Source organism: Prionailurus bengalensis, chromosome B4, assembly GCF_016509475.1.
Source record: "Prionailurus bengalensis isolate Pbe53 chromosome B4, Fcat_Pben_1.1_paternal_pri, whole genome shotgun sequence".
Classification (NCBI taxonomy): domain Eukaryota; kingdom Metazoa; phylum Chordata; class Mammalia; order Carnivora; family Felidae; genus Prionailurus; species Prionailurus bengalensis.
The window spans coordinates 74,518,292-74,534,863 of record NC_057358.1 but is presented as its reverse complement, the minus strand read 5'-3'; the positions used below and the strand labels follow the sequence as shown (position 1 = coordinate 74,534,863).

Below are 16,572 nucleotides of genomic sequence, written 5' to 3'. Positions count from 1 at the left end.
TCCTTACTCCACGCAATACTTAACTCATCACAGATATGCTCAATGGCTGTTGATTGAATGGAAATGTGTTTGTAGGTAGACCGGGACCCCTGAGCTATGTAAAGAGAGTTGAGGTGCCTGGGTGGCTCAGTCGGTTAAGCATCTGACTTCGGCTCAGGTCGTGATCTCATGGTTCGTGAGTTCGAGCCCCGCGTCGGGCTCTGTGCGGACCACTCAGTGCCTGGAGCCTGCTTGGGATTCTTGTATTTCCCTCTCTCTCTGCCCCTCCCCCACTCGCACTGTCTCTCTCTGTCTCTGTCTCTCTCTCCTCAAAAATAAACAAACGCTAAAAAAAATTCTCTTTTGAAGAGAGTTGAAGGGCAGGAGCTTTGTGTGACTAAAACGTTATAAAAAGCTGGGCTGCAACTCAGAGGACTTCTCTCCCATTACTGAAGCCAATCCTGCAGAATAACAAGCACTAACATTGCCTGAGCAGGTACCCTGTGCCGGGCGCGGTGCTGAGCCCTTGACCTGCATTATCTCATTTGACCCTCACAGACAAATGAGGTAGGTTTTGTCGTTTTGTTCTCATTTTGCAGGCAAGGGAACGGAAGCTTAGAGAGCTGTGGACACAGCGGGCAGGAGGTGTGTGGGGAGGCAGGGTTTGCTGTTGCTCAGGCTGCCTCCAGACCCTCTTCTCTTACCTGTGTCTCCCTGCACGCAGAGCTCGGCTGTCGCTGAGGGCTGGGTGCCGGGTGGGGGGGTAGGGCCAGGTGATGAGTGAGGCTGGAGGGCTGCAGACCCTGGTGGGGTGCAAGGGCGGAGGGAGGGGGGAGTGGCACAGCCTGGTCTGGAGGGTTAGCTCCACCTGAGGCCCGTAGGGTTGCCCTGGGAACTGCAGCCCGGTGTGGCCACGTTAGCCCTTTTTTTTTTTTTTTTTTTTTTTTTTTTACGAGGAAGCCGGACATCCAGAGTTTTTCCAAAAGTGAAATCTCTCCAGTTTTCAAAAACACTGACCACTAACTAAAAAATTTACGACGACCCGGTGGTGATGGTGGGCGGTGGCAGAGTGAACACAGTCATGGCTAGGTTTAGCCTGCAGCCCTGCCCCCCGCCCCCCACCGGCCCCGGATGTCTTCGGGTAGTTTCTTTCTTTGAACACGGACCATTAGAGTGGGACCGGTAAGGCCCTTGCTGATGTAGAATTTCTCACGAAAGGCATGATCACCCTCCATGGGTCCCCTTCCTAGCACGTGATAATACTGTATCATGCAGACCGTCTCTTTCTGGAGACTTATAATGAAATCAGCCTAAAGATATTCCATGAGTGAATACCCTCCCTCCCCCACTCCCCTGCCCGCCCCCCCCGCCAACTCTATATTCCCAGTTAGGTGTTTTTCCAGAGGTGTTAGCAGGAAAGTTCTGTGTAGAGAAATAAAAAAGAAACTAACGGTTAAGCAAAGGGTCTCTAGGGAAACAAAAAATAGAAAGAATAGTGGATGGGGAGCCTGGGTGCCTCAGGTCATGATCTCATGTGAGTTCGAGCCCTGTGTCAGAGCCTGGAGCCTGCTTCGGATTCTGTGTCTCCCTCTTTCTCTCTGCCCTCCCCCGCTTGTGCTGTATCGCTCTCTCAAAAATAAACATTAAAAATTTTTTTTTAAGAAAAGAAAGCATAGGGGCACCTGGGTGGCGCAGTCGGTTAAGCGTCCGACTTCAGCCAGGTCACGATCTCGCGGTCCGGGAGTTCGAGCCCCGCGTCGGGCTCTGGGCTGATGGCTCAGAGCCTGGAGCCTGTTTCTGATTCTGTGTCTCCCTCTCTCTCTGCCCCTCCCCCGTTCATGCTCTGTCTCTCTCTGTCCCAAAAATAAATAAACGTTGAAAAAAAATAAAAATAAATAAATAAAAATAAATAAAAAAAGAAAGCATAGTGGAATGTGGGACTGGGGTTGGTAGGCAATGAATGACGAGCCCACCTATGCTGCACTTTGGGGTCTCCCAGACTGTGAGGGCCTCATGGTGCCGTGAGGGTTGTGCTCCCTGTACTATTGTAAAGTGTGTGTTCACCGCCTTGTACTTTCCTGCCTGAATTTCCTCCTCTTCTTAAAACCTGGGGTAATAATGGTCAACCAGTAACAGCTTTATGGAGTATCACGATTTTATAAAACACTTTAAATATTTTGTCTCAGATAAATATCGTGAGGTGTTTATGCTGTGAGATAGACAAATGGGTGTAGAATCCCCCTTCTGAGGCTTGGTAAAGTGGCGCTGTTTTCTCTCCCTTCTTCCTTCCGTTCCACAAGAGAGGAGTAGCCATGGAGCACTGCGGCCCAGGGTGCAGGCAGCACAAGGTCCCCACAGGCCTCCTCATCCCCGCTGTCCTCACTCCTCACCCGGGGTTGACAGGTGGGGGAAGGTGCCGCAGCCCCTGATGAAGGTCCCCCTTCCCTGAAAACCCCACACCAGGGGGACTATGGAGCGGGCATGGGGATGACCCCAAACCCGTGGATGGCCCGTGGCCAGCTTCCTCCCCACGCCTGCCTCCCCTGCCTGCCACCTCAAGCCATTGTTCCCAAAGCTGGGCAGAAAATAGCTCACTCCAGGGAATTATTTTTGTCTCTGTTAAACTTCAATCCTGAGCTCCTGCAGAGCCTGGCTGCAGAGTTGTTTTTGAGGTCAGGGGGAGCTCTGGCAAAAGTAAGGTGTAGGGGGTGGGTAAAGGGAGGCGGTGGGAGGAGGGGGCCATGATGGGCCACAGGCCCCTGGACTCTTGCCCTTCCGTGCTGCCCACGGGCTGCCTGACAGAGTGGAGCCTGCCCAGCCAGCTGGAGTGAGGTCTCCTTCCCACCTCCTTTGAGCTGGTCCCTCAAGTGCCTTCTCCAGGGATGTTTGCTGCCGCGGGAAAGAGCGCTGAGTGAAGGAGCTGTGACTCTGTTACCCCGAGCAGAGGCCCAGGTGGGCAGCAGACCCGGCCCCAGGGCAGCGGGGGGGCCGCACACGGCTGACTGTTGAGGAGGGAAAGAGGTGGTTCCTCTTGAGACCCCGGGGTAGCCCCTGCGTGCCCTGCGACACCACCGAAAGGGGCTCTGTGTGGCAAATCTGCTCCCTCTTTGCCCCTGGGTATCAGAGGAAAACAAGGAAGAGGAAGATGGCCAGTGGATAGGGCTGGGGGAGGGGACTATAGTTTAGAGAGGGTTCACGGGTGAGGACAAAGGCAGCTATTTCCTACCACTTGGTGGCTCTGGGGAAGAAGCCTCCCGACAGACTCGGACGTTTGGGCCTGAAACCTCGAAACAAGGTCATCTTCAGTTATAGCTCTGAGGGGAAGGCCCGGCAAGTGTTGTTGCCAGCAGTGAGCATGGACATTCCGACTCAGGGTACGGGCTGGTGTGTGCCCACACAGGTCGGGGACTTTCCACAGGTGTCCGTGGTGCAAGCTGTTTGTGAACATTGTGTGTCTGTGGCTGATGCCCTTCCTTACAGCGATTCCTGGCAACAAGGAAGTGACCTCGTTGACCGGGAGAGAGCAGTGAGCCACGTGGAACAGTGGAGGCAGGTTCGGGGATTGGGCGGCTGTGTGTAACTCAGCAGTCCCCTTGCCGAGCAACCGTATCCGGCCACCCTGGACAGACTGATGCGTTAAAGAAGGATTGAGCCGGTGACATGCAGCTGAGTGGGTCACCAACTTCCGTCTGCCCTTGTTGAGCCTTTCGTTCTTTCTTTGGTTTTCTCTCAGAACACTTATTTTCCTGGCCGGCCGGGCTGAGTTTTCCAGAACTGTCTCCTTTGTCTCTGCCTTTCAGCTCAGTTATGCTGGTCCTACCTGCCCCCTGCTCCCCGGGGTACAGGAGCTCCCCTGCAGGGTGGTGGCCCTGGGTGTGCACCAGCTGGGACCTCAACTGTCTCAAGAAGAGGCCCACTGCTTTGCTGACCTTGGGGCGCTTTCTCAATAAATCAAGGGGACAGAGCCCTACTTTTACTTTCCGTATAAGGCTGGAGCTCGGTTCAGGTCAGAATGGGAATCCGATTGGACTCTGAAAGTCTTCAGTTCAAATATCATTACAATAATTAAAAATTCCTGGTATTCAAGTCTCAACGGGTAGAAGAAGTACTCAGTGGAGGAAAGAATGGAATCCACTTTCTATTACAATGAGTGTGGTCAGTTGGTTCATCTCTTCCTGGTGCTCTCTCTCTTTCCAGCCACGCAGAACCAGTTTTCCTGCCTCCAGCCCTCTCTTTCCCTTTTGTCTCTTGGCCTTTGCACACGTGCTGTCTGCCCGAAACCCTCATTACCCTTCTTACCACTGCCGTGTTGAACTGTGATCCTCCCTGTCTCTGTTAGCCGGCTAAGAAGTGACCTCCTCCGAAGAGCCTTCTTTCCCCTATGGGCACAAAGCCAGGAGCTCTCCTGCACACTCTGGTCACGTGTGCTTACCTATATCGTAGGATGGATCCTACCTGTCTGCCCCCCTCAGTGGACTGGGAGTTTCAAGAGGGCAGGGTCTGTGTGTGGCTCTCCATTGTGTCTCTGACTTCCAGGACAGGGCTTGCCATGGTCTCAGTGCTTAAAACCAACCAGGGGTCACCGTCAAAAGTAAGGCATCGAAGGCCAGAACCGATGCCCACCACGGTGTGAGGCCAAGAAAGAATGTTACAGCTCCCTGGCCATCCGATGGGGTCCCCAGGAAGAAATCTACACAGCAGGATAGCTGGAACTCTGACGAAACAGAAGCTCTGGAAAAGACCGTTAGGGGGAAACCATTCTAATCAGAAACTGAGGAGCAGCTGGTGTCCCCTTGGGACTGCCCCTCTAAAGTGAATCGGAACCTATTTGGTCTAGGCCCGGAAAAGCTTCGTGAATACATGAGGAGTGTCCACCCCTTAGCTAATAATCTAGAAGATAGAGAGGATGCCTTTGAGTAGATCAGTACCTTTGGAACTGGAGCCATCCTATGTATCTCAGAAGACCCAGGATCCTTCACTGGTTCTGACACAGGCCTAACAGTCTAATAGTGTAAGTGAAAGGTCTTCCTGGGCCCCTGAGGGCCAGAGGCAAACAGGAGTCCAGGCCCCCTGAGCCAGAGCCAGCCCAGTGTCTGGGTTAGGGGCCACGGTGGACCTCCCTATTGCCAGGGCGGCTACAGCCCTCACTGCTGCCTCTGGGCTCCAGCCTTTGGCTCTCCACCTCAGCCTTCCCTGCGTTCTGCACTTTCGGTGGTAGGCAAGAGCAGCTGAGGAAGTTCCACTGCCCTGATGACACACAGGCAGCCTCATGGGGCCGCTGAGCCTCAGGTCCCACTAGGGGAGAACAGATATGTGATGGATGCATGACAAGCCCCGGGTGACAGAAGAAGTAGGAGACAGATGGCATTGGGGGACAGAGGGAAAGGAAGGGAAAGGCAATGGGCACAAGGGCTTGGTACTCAGTGGCACCTCGGGAGCCACGGGTCTTATCCTTCTTGCAGAGGAAAAGTCCAGATGTGTAGCTCAGCTTCTCTGCATATAGGGGAGAGATTAGCCATTGGCCGTGGCTTCCAAAAATCTGGCTGGGGAAAATTTCCCCACCCTGAGAAGCCAGATTTTTGGAAGCCACAGCCAATGGGTGGGGTGGTCAGTTTTTTCCCAGTTCAGTGGAAATGTGGCTTTCTGGGCAACGTTTGTTTGGAGTAGCATGTTTGGGGCTGAGAGCAGGCCTGCTGCCCTCCATGGCCCCTCTGTGGGGCCTGAAAGTCTCCTGATTTCCCAGGCTCTGGTCTTGTACTGACAGCAGTTACAGCTTTAGTAGTGAGCTCCAGCTGACATCCAACCACACTGTGCCAGGGACCGTGCTGAGTGCTAGACAGAGATGTTGGTCCTGTAACAGCCCTGTGACCCGGGCGCTCTCTCATGTCCGCATTTGTAGAGGAGGATGCAGGAGTGGGCTTTGGGGGACGCTGGACGGTAGTCACATTGCCAAGCGCATCAGGCTGGCCAGGGCGGTTGTGGAGGTAAGCGAGGGATCTGACGCCCAGGATTCTGAGTATCTCAGTGCCGGCAGGACCTGGCCCTTTGGGTACTGACACAGTGCAGAAAGAGTGTGAGTGACACAAAGACTGCATTGGTCCCAGAGGAAAATGAAGAGAAGAAGGTTGGCCGGGATGGACGGGTTTGGGGGCAGGCGGTGGGCTCAAAGCTATCTGTCTGGGCAGGGGCAGACTCAGGTCTATGTGGACCTGGGCCGGGGACCCAGCAGTAAGAAAGATGCTTAGTCTGGGTAGAGGGCCACAGAGACACTAGAACTGGGCTTGGGAATCTCTTGGGAGAAAGAAGCAGCTTTCTCCTGATGTCCCGAGGCCATTGTTGTTGTTTTAAATCCCATTTAGCCATCGCCTACATTAGCAATAGTAGGAGTTGAGGTCTCCCCAGAGGAGGGCTAGAACCACTTCCCCTGTATTCTTGGTGTTCTCCATTTGGGCTGCTCCAATTTCTATTCTTTGGTTTCCAAGTAATTGGACCAAGAGCCTCCTTGTCCCATCAACCTTGACCTGGAGCACATATCCCAGGGAAGTACCCCCATCCTAGTGTCCAGGAGAGGCTCCCAGAATAGTGAGAGAGCACACCAGGCACATCCCACTTCTAAGATCTCCCCTTACCTCTCTGGGTCTGGGTCCATTTCTTCAGGCCTCGGAGGCCAGAGCCAGGAGCTAGAGCTGGTTGGGTTACCCTCACTCTGTTCCTCTGTGTGGCTTGTCTGGGATGACATCGGTGCTGGGTGGTCCCACTGCAGTGCGCTTCAGGGCCTCCCCCATGGCTTCCCACAACTCCCCTCCTCCAGAGATGACATTCATGCCTCCTCCCATGGCCCATTTCTCTCCCACACCACTCTGACCCCTGGAAGCTGCTTGGGCTGGTGATGAGAGGTCTTGGGACTTGCCCAGGGTGGAGGCGGAAAAACACTCTCTTTCCTTTGTACTTTTGGGACAAGCCGCTCCCCCTCTGATGGCCCCAGTTTCTTTGCTCTAAAACCAGAGAGATTGGACTGCAGATTATGAATGGGCAGCTCCCTACGCTTCAGCAGACACTGTCACTGCCCACACTTTCCAGCAGTGACAGGGCCTGGCCTGCTTGTTACCTGGAGAACCGTAATCAACCCAGAAATCTTGTTGACAAAGCTAAGGGCAGAGTTTCCATTGGAAAAAAAGCAGCTTGCAGGAATAATTGTTGTCGATAAGAAGTGGAAATATATCTCAGCAAGCTATGTATCTCCAGCCCCACTGTCTGGGGCCCTGTGTGTTCCTGCCTCTGGGTTCTGCTCAGCTCCTAGAAGCTGCCAGCACTCCCAAGAATAACAGGACCGTCAGCCAAGAAAGAGTCTCAGTGGATGGCTGATAGAATGGGAGCTGATAGCATGGTTTCTAAGGAGTGACCCACTAACCCTTGGCATTGCGTGGGATGTCTGTCCATGACCTTTATCAGGTTCTCAAAGGTGATATATATATTCCCCAAAGGTCTGATTTAGAAGCACTTTCAGGATAAACTCCTTCCTGCCACTGTTGAGTCATCAGTCACTTAGATAGTTAGATAGTTAGGGACACATTGCCTGTGTTCTTAGTGCTGTAGTGCTGGGGGCCAGCCTCCCCTGGAGATGGCTGAGCCAAAGACAGAAGAGGGCAGGCAGGCTTGGGGGAGTGTATTCAGCTACTCACACTCTCCCACAGAGCCCTTTTCTTGGACTGGAAACTCTTCTCTCCAGGTGAAGGCCATGGAGGCAGACGCTGCACTCACCCCCTTATTTACTACCCTTGTGGGAATCACGATCATACCCGGGAAGTTTATGAGGTCTAAGCCAAAATTAAATGCAGCCCCCGTTATCTTTTCTGCTTTTCCCTTGCAGTCTCACTCACATCATTAACATCATAGATTTTTCTACTTTCTACAACAGTTTTCTAGCAGATGAGGAATGGGCCCTTTTCTAATTTGCACGATGGCGCCATGTGGTGGTCTGGCCAAGCCTTCCTCCAGAGACGCTGTGGGAATCGCTTAGTAGCTTCATTCTATGTCCCTCTTAGATGTCCAGCCATCTTAGATGGCTGTAAAGAGTTTGTCTAGGACCCGTGATTGAAAGCTACAGGGGCTCTTTCATCTTGCAGAGTGAAGAACTTTCTAAGCATACAATCATCCAAGGAAAGTAGATTGCCATGGGAGATAGTGCTCCGTTAGGAAAAATATTCACGTACAGGTTAGAATATTATAGAGGGGATTTAAGATGGTTGGACGAGGTAGAGTTTCCTTCCAATCCTGAGATGTCTGAGGTGACTGACTAGCTAGTGGGTTTTACTTTGGACATTACAGTCTGCAGAAAATAATCCAACCATTCTCATCCATATTTAAAATATGTGTGTGTGTGTGGAGGGGCTGGGGAGACAATGAGGCAAGGAATATTTAGGCAAGTTCTATTTATATAATATGCTTTCCTCTCCCCCTTCCCTCTTTTTCACTCTGTTCCTCCTCAGCTGCTTCTGGGAGGTAATGCTGAGACTGTTCTGGAAAAAAGAATGTGTATATATGTTGGGGATGGTGGGAAGGAAGAAAAGACATCACCTTAGCTGGCTGTGACATTGCTGTGCCTGAGTTACACTAGAATAAAGAGATGACCAACACTAAGTTAGATCCTACAGTGCTCAGCACTCTGTGGACAGAGTTGAAAGGATGATGAAGTGAAAATCAACGAGAAATGGCTGTGCGCACATAAGCTCACGTGCAGCATGGCTGGCCTACACACTCCGGAGAGAGCCCCCCACGTGGTTCATTCTGTGTGTGCCAATTTCAGGCAGAAGAATTTTTCTCTCCCTTTTCTGGGAAATCACTTAGCTTTCCGCTTCTTTCTAGAAGGAGGGGGATCTCTGAGCCAATGTCAACAATTAGAAAGCTCAGTTTTGGTCATTCCAATCGCAGCCCAGCTGAGCGTGGCCCCCTGTCCTGGGCTCCCGTTCTCCATGGGGCCCATTAGGGGCCACACTGCTCATGTCCTTCCTGGTCCTTGGCATCTGAGGATGAGTGAACCTCCCTTGCACTAGCATGCTGTCGGGGCTCAACTGAGGGGGTCTGAGAGAAAGCTCAGTGAGGGAATCTCACTTTCTGAGTGGTCTTAAGGCCTCATCATGATGGGAAATCTGGCCTTGGAGTTGCACACTTTCAGAGGTGGAAAAGACCTTAGCAGTCAGATCTCTTGGCTACCACTTATCCTCCAGGCCATAGCTTTACGGGCCTCAGGACTCCGAGGAGGGTTCAGTGAGTGTGGTGGGGTTAAAGTGAGTCTAGCAGCACTTTGATCTTTGTCTTCCCGGGCTCTTCCCAGGACACCCTGTAGCCACCATATCACGAGACTGTTCTAGGCCAGCCTGCCCCGGTGATGCCCATTTAGCAGAAGCCCCGGAAGACGGGGCGTGTGTTGTGTGCGCCGACAGGCAGACATACAGGAGAGGCAGTGGTTATGGCTTCGATGACTGGAACGAAACATATTATCTCTTCACTTCTTGCTAAGGCAAGGTCAGGACTGGGTCAGGCTCAGGCAGGGGTTTTGATGTGGGATGCAGTCCCCGGAGGAATGGAAGCCAGGGGCTTTCTGCAGACTTGAGCTCCCACCCTGTTTCTCTGAGGCTCAGTGTCAGGGACTTGGGTATTTCTAATACCAAGAGCAGGAGGGGGTTGCTCTGGGGACAGCCCCAGTAGAAGCAATGGGATGTCCTGTGTACTCAGAACATGAATTGCGGGCAGGGGTGGGGAGCTGTATGATGTGGCAAAGGAGGGTGGTATTAAGCGCTTCTTTTTCCATTTCTCCTTTGCTACCCTGTATCCTTGACCCACTTTCCTCGCACTTGGAACTTTAGGCTAAATCTAGGTTAACCTCTTCTAAAAGGACCATCCAGTAGTGCGCAGTTGCATGGGGAGGAGCGGCCAGCGTGTTGAACAAGGTTTCCCCAGTAAGAGGGGATGGCTGGCAGAAAGGGGATCCCGGCTAATGCCTGCCACCCTGAGATTTTGGGAGCTTTGGAAGGAAAAGCGCCATGGCATTCTTCCATCATGACCTGTGGGGATTGTTCTCTTCTTTGCCCCCGGACTTGGTGGAAGCGAAGGGCCCCCAGGACTTAGGGCTGATGAGATGACTGAGATATCTCCCTTAGGAAAGGCAAGCAGAGGGGGGACTCAAGGCAAAAGGGTCTAAGTTCAAATCTGGATTCCAAAGACAAACAACTTCCCTGAGCCTTAGTTTTCCCATGGCTAGAAGAGGGATGATAACGGGACCCGTCTGATGAGGGTGTTGTGAGGACTGAAGGAGAGAGCATACTGGAGAACCCGGAGCGGGGCTCAGAGCGGACCGCCGTGTCCCCGCTGATGATTATCACTGGGATATGGGAGGGGTCAGCAGGAGACAGCAGAAGCACGCGGGCATGGCGCTAAGTTTGCCTTGTGTGGCCCCTGGCCCCCCACTTGCCTGGCCATGGCGCCCTGGGCAAGTCGTCCTGGACTTTGGTTTTGCCATCTGTAAAATGGGACTGCTCCTCACCTCACGGGACTGTTATGAGGCTTATGTAGGTCATGTGGCTAGAGCCTGGCAGGTTGGCACATAGTAGATACTCCATACACTCTTTTTTCTTTTTCTTTTTCTTTTTTTTTTTTTTAAGCTCAAGGGTGGTAGTCTACCTGGGTCTCAAGTCTGGCTTTTGAAAACCTTAGGGGTTGAGGACAGGAAGCGGTGGTCCTTTCTGTGCCGACTTGGCCCTCACCTCAGCCTCTGAGGAGCAAGCGGGGATTCTGGGAAATCGATAAGGCCATGGGGTAGAATCCAGAAGAGTGTGGTCAGCCGGAGGTGATGGACGGTACAAGTACGGGGAGCAAAGGAGAGCCTGGCTTGGGGGGTAAGTGACAGCATGTCTGTCCCCAGCAGCGGTGCCTCGTCCCACCCACGGCCCTTGGGAGCCGGCCGACCTGGCTCAGGTTATTTCAGCGCATCACCCACCGGCATTTTCTTTTCTTTCTTTTCTCTTTTTAATGTTTATTTATTTTTGAGAGAGAGAGAGAGAGAGAGAGAGAGAGACAGAGCGTGAGCGGGGGAGGGACAGAGGGAGAGGGAGACAAAGAATCTGAAGCAGGCTCCAGGCTCCGAACTGTCAGCACAGAGCCTGACACGGGGCTCGAACCCACGAACCGTGAGATCATGACCTGAGCCGAAGTCACGCACTTAACCGACTGAGTCACCCAGACTCCCCCATCCACCGGCATTTTCCTTGGGTGTTTGCTGGGGGCTGGCAGTGCCCAAGGGGATGGTCAATAGGCTCGGGGAGCTGACAGCCCCAGGGCCCACAGTTTGTAATTCCCTTGGGCTCTTCCCTTCCCTGCCTAGTTGGGCCTCTGGGAGGCAGAGGAACAAAAGCTAGGGGTCTGGACCTTCCCCATCTGGGGATTAGCTTGAAGGCTTTTGCCAGGTTTCAGGGTCAGGCACCTTCTGTTGGCATCAGGGAAGGGAGGAAGTGTGTGTGTGTGTGTGTGTGTGTGTGTGTGGTCTGTCTGTCTGTCTGTCTGTCTCTATGGGTAGACAAGCAGGGCTGGATGTGGGTAGAAGTGGGACGGGTGAAATTCTGCCAGCCCCACCTTGGTGACCCAGCATGCCAGTAGCACACAGACTCTGGGCACCAGAGTCAGCCCGCCTTCAGCCCTCACTGAGGTCGGGGGTGTGGAGCATGTCTCAGGAAGAGCTAAAAGTGGCAGAAAACATCCTGTTTGAAAGCAGCGAGTTGCTGTATTTAACCCCTGCAGCGCTCGCTCCGCCTACACCGTCTGCACAGACGAGGATCTCGAACACCTGTCTGTGAAGCCGTCCCAAGAGGCCAGGCCCTGTGCCGCAATCCCAGCCTGCACCCTTCCCAGCGCGCCTGAGGGGTCTCGGCAGTCCTAGCTGGGATGGGATCTCTTTCCTGCCATCAGCAGTATGCTAGGCCATCCTCTGGCTCCGCTCCCCCCTCCGGGAGGATCCTTCAAATCTGGGGTGGGCGGGGGGGTCCATGGGAGCAGCAGGAGCAGCAGAGCTCCCCTAGATAAAAGCCCTCCCTCCCTCTCAACACCCTCTGCAGTGGAAGAAATAGGGAGGCTCTTTCCATCTGCCTACATGCTGGTTGCTGCCCCCCCCCCCCATCCCTCCCCACTGCTTCTTGCTACTCCCGGCCTCGAGGGAGGGCTGGTCCTGGCTGCTGCCAGGCTCCACCCCCTCAGCCCTGCCAGCGATGACATGGCACGCCTGTGCCCAACAAATCACTCTGTCAAGTTTTCAATCCCTAATCTCAGGACTAAAGTCTCTTGAGAGAACCTCCTGTACCATTTATTGGACTCGCCAGAGGACTGGCTATGAGGTCAGTGCCAAGCTGTAGACGAAGCGTTTCCCCTTTTTCGTTTCAGAGTCCTTTTGGTTGGACGTGTCTGTGAGGTCACAGACGGGCATCCCCTCCCCTTTGCCCCTTCAGGTGGGTGTTTCCTCTTTAGCCACAACCTCTGTGGCTGGCTGTTTTCCAGGAGCAGGTGCGGGCCATGGGAAGGAGGGGGGACAAGGGAAGGAAGAGGATACTACCCCGGGCTTCACAAATGCGGGTCGGATCCTGTGTCAGCAGAACCGGCAGCAGCCCGCAGCCCAGACCCAGAGCCAGCTGGAGGCAGGGGAGGGGCTCAGAGAGGGGCTCAGAAGGGAGAAGGCCTGCTGCCTCTCAGGACAGGACACCAGGCAGCTGTCCAGTATAGTGACATTTCCTACTCAGCTCCAGTCTGCTCTTTGCCTCTCCTGCCTCCACAGTCTCTTCCTGCCAGCTCTCTGGCCATGTATGCCTGGGTCTCTTTTGCACCTCTGGACTCCGGTCCTGGGCCCTGCCTCCTCGGTAGCAGCAAATAACCCCAAGCCGGCTGAGTTTTCTCTCAGCTCACCTGAAATGGTCCCGTTTTCTGTGGGCTTCCAGCTGAGGGGTCCAGCCTTCTGTCCGGCTGCACTGGGGCCCCAGGCCCCCCAACCCCTGGCCAGGAGCCTTCCTGATGTCAAGGTAGTAGCCCAGCCCATTTCAGGAAGGCACAGTTGTTATGCCGGGGTAGGCTGTTGTCCTGATGCCCTTGCATCATGATGTCACCAGCGAGCCTGGGTGGTGATGAGCCCTCGTTGGACTGATTTGTCTGGCATTCCCCCCACGCCCACATTTGATTTCTCCTTTTTCCACCAAAGCCACCAGATGTTTAGTCGCCTGGGTGACACAGACCCTGTAGCAACGTCATGATGACTGAGAGTTGCACCATCTCAGCTGACCTGGGGTTAAGCCACAAGCATCCTAAACAGTTTCTCCTATTGCCCCACAATGGTATTGGGCCTCTGGGATCCCTGCCCACAACTTGGATGTGTGCGGCACTCTAGAAGCCCTGGGGAGTTGGCTTGGCCTTGGGATGGGCTACAGGGACGATGTTGACAAACCCACGGGTGCTTTATCCTTGCTTTTTAATTCTTTGAAAATTGCGAAATGTTTTATATACGCAGATGGGCCTATTAAACATAAAATCCTATTTTAATAATTTTTGTAGTTTATTTATTTTGAGAGTGACAGAGAGAGCAAGCAAGGGAGGGGCAGAGAGAGAGAGGGAGAGAATCCCAAGCCGGCTCTGCATGGTCAGCATGGAGCCCGAATGAGGGCTTGAACTCACGAACCGTGAGATCATGACCTGAGCTGAAATCAAGTGTCGGACACTTAACCAAATGAACCACCCAGGAACCCCATTCATAACAATAAAAATAATAAGACGCCTATATCTACCACTCAAAGAAATAGGATATAGTGCCTATGTAAGGCCTCTGCATGCCTGTCCCCGATCTCAGTCCCTCAAAGGTTTCTATTAATCATTCCTTTGTTCTTTTTTTTTTTTAGAGTCTTTATTTCTGTGCATGTGCGTGTGTGTGTGTGTGTGTGTGTGTATGTGTGTGTGTGTGTGTGTGTGTCTAAACATTGCAGTTTAACAAATGTCAATCTAGCTGTGATGGGGACAGGCAATAGTGTCACTATAAGTACATCAAAGTTCCCAGGAAAAGAAAAGCTAAGAGAGATGGGATCTACACCCATCTGTGATCAGGGTCCCCTCCACCCTGATCCTTATCCATCCCACTTCCTTCCTTCGTTTTTAGAAAATTAAAAAAAAAAAAAAAACCTTAAGTATTAAAAAAAAAAAACTTAAGTAAGATTTGGGCTTCTCTGGGCCTCATTTGTGAAGGGTGACATTAAAGCACTTACCTCCCGTTGGGTGATTTGAAGAGCAAATGTACCCCATTTGCTCAAACGGGCTTTGAAATGCCGAGTCGTAGCCCCGAGATTCCATTGGAAAGAAGCTCAGAAACTCCCAAGGGTCCTCCGGAAGCTACCTCTCTCACTTCGGGGTGGGAGAACATGGTACTGGTTCCTAACTGGCTTTCTCTCTTCTATTTCTTCTGCCCCGAGGGACCCTCCTGCCCTGGGGCCAAGCGGCCATGCGATGGCCCTTGTGATGACTCAGATAGTCTCAGACTCAGATAGACTCAGATAGGAGGCAGCAAGGTCTGAAGCATCTTAGGGAGGCCGGAGGAGCTCTGAGTCTGACCGCGTGGAGCCAAGGGCCCCATCTGCCTAATGGAAGAGTTAAGTCAACCGCTTCCCGAGAAGGATTTCCGAAAGCTACTAGGTTGTGTTCCCTCGGTCCTCCCCGCTCCTCAAGTGTGAAATCCATCTCTAGATGATAATGCCTATTTATCAAAGCCATCTCTGAAAACAAGATTAGTTCACTGTATATGACTCGCGGTATTCGGAAAGACGATTCGGTCAAATCAATGTGTTACGTTTTTGCTGGAGAAAAAGAAAAGAGAAAAGAAGAGGGAACAAGATTTTGATTACCTCGGCGCAGGGACACGGGGCTGTCAGTTACGAGCCGCGTGGCTGTGCGGAGGGGGGGTTGGAATATCAAGGTCTGATTCGGGCATGTGAACTAGTCCGTTCCCCAGACAGAGGGGCTGGGGGCTTCTATCTGCACTTGAGGGGGGGAGGGGCCCCCTTTTCTCTCGGGGGGGGGGGTTGCTGGGTAGAATAGAGGCCTCTGGCCTGCTTCAGGGCTGCTCATGAGGTGAGTCGACGCCTCACAGCCTGTAAAGGAAAACGCCACTCTTCGGGTGAGGGTCGCAGGGTACAGAGAGGCTAAACACCTCACCCACAGCAGCCTGGCTAGTAGGCCGCAGATGCAGCCTTTGAACGCAAACCACGCTCTGAGCGGCCTCACCATAGCGACCCCCGCAGATCGCTCCGGACTTGGGTGAGAGGGAGCCCGTCTTCTGCTCCACAGAGAGTCCGGAGGGTAAGCTGTGGTGTGGCGCGTCACGAGACGAGGGCGCCAAAGAAATCCTGCTCAGGCCTGCAACCTGAGGAGCTGCCCGACCTCGCCGAGTTCCTGGCAGATGGGGGTAGGGGTGCAAAGGATGCCAGCCAGCCCTGGCACTGACTCCGGCTCTGGCCTTGGCCTGCCTGCTCTTCTTGCAGGGACGGAAGCGATGGCAGCCAGCACTTCCCTGCCTGACCCTGGCGACTTTGACCGGAATGTGCCCCGCATCTGTGGGGTGTGCGGAGACCGAGCCACCGGCTTTCACTTCAACGCTATGACCTGTGAAGGCTGCAAAGGCTTCTTCAGGTGAGTCCTCCCCAGGGGCCAGCGGAAGGAGAGGAAGCAAGATTTCCCTGCATGAGGAGAACCCCTGCATCTTCCCTGTCTCTGTCCTTCCCATGCCCATGGAACATGCGAGCTCTTACAGCCACCGGGAGTAACAGGGTCTGGGTGAGAGTATCTTCTTCCTCCCCTCCCTTCAGCTCCAGCTACGTCCTCTGACCTTCTCAGAAATGGTTTTCCTGAGGTTTCTGTCTAGGTCCCCACTTTCCCATTACCCCTTGACCCATAGTCCCCTCTATTAACCCACATGTCTGTCCTGGAGTGACAGGGCCTCCTAACAGATGGGTGACCACAGGCGTGCCCTTGGGGACGTCCTAGAACTTGGCCTCAGAGCTTGTCCTCCCATCCACATGAAACCATTCCTTGGAACAAGGGAAATAGCACCCTGGTTGGACCTCTGTGCTTGATCTGTGCCCATATCTTCACCCATGGCTGGCTGTCCCAGGATGGAAAGCTCAGGCGATGTCAGCAACGTGCCAGCCGTCCTGTTCAGTCAGGGCCAGTTTCTCTACCGGCTGCCTCTTCTCTTCTCCAGTGAGCCCAGTGTCACAAGTGCAAACAGTATGGGGAAGGTATTGGAAAGGCTGAATGAAGGGTGTTCCCATCCAAAGGCAGGAGGGAAGGATGGGAAGGTGATGAATTGCAGTATAGGACTGAGAAACATGAGGAGTGAGCATTGGGCATATATTGGAGAGAGAGCAAGCAGGAGAGAAGCCTGGAAGAAAACATGAAAAAAAGAGCTTCTGTATAAGAGTCTTAATTGGAGGTGAGTAAAGAAAAGGACAAGGCTTTGGCCATCAAGAGAGGAAAGAGTGAATCAGGTCCAGAACAAGAAGGCAGAGGTCGGCCTGGTTG

General features: G+C 53.2%; 1 protein-coding gene across 3 annotated transcripts in view; it reads left to right on the top strand.

Annotated features, from left to right (window-relative positions):
• The window catches only part of VDR (vitamin D receptor), a 58,088-nt gene that overhangs the window by 9,506 nt on the left and 32,010 nt on the right, over positions 1-16,572 (top strand). For all 3 annotated transcript variants that reach the window (XM_043563739.1, XM_043563743.1, XM_043563742.1), the window contains exon 2: positions 15,534-15,681. In XM_043563739.1, the coding sequence (XP_043419674.1) occupies positions 15,534-15,681 (148 nt within the window). The remainder of the gene's footprint in view (positions 1-15,533; positions 15,682-16,572) is intronic.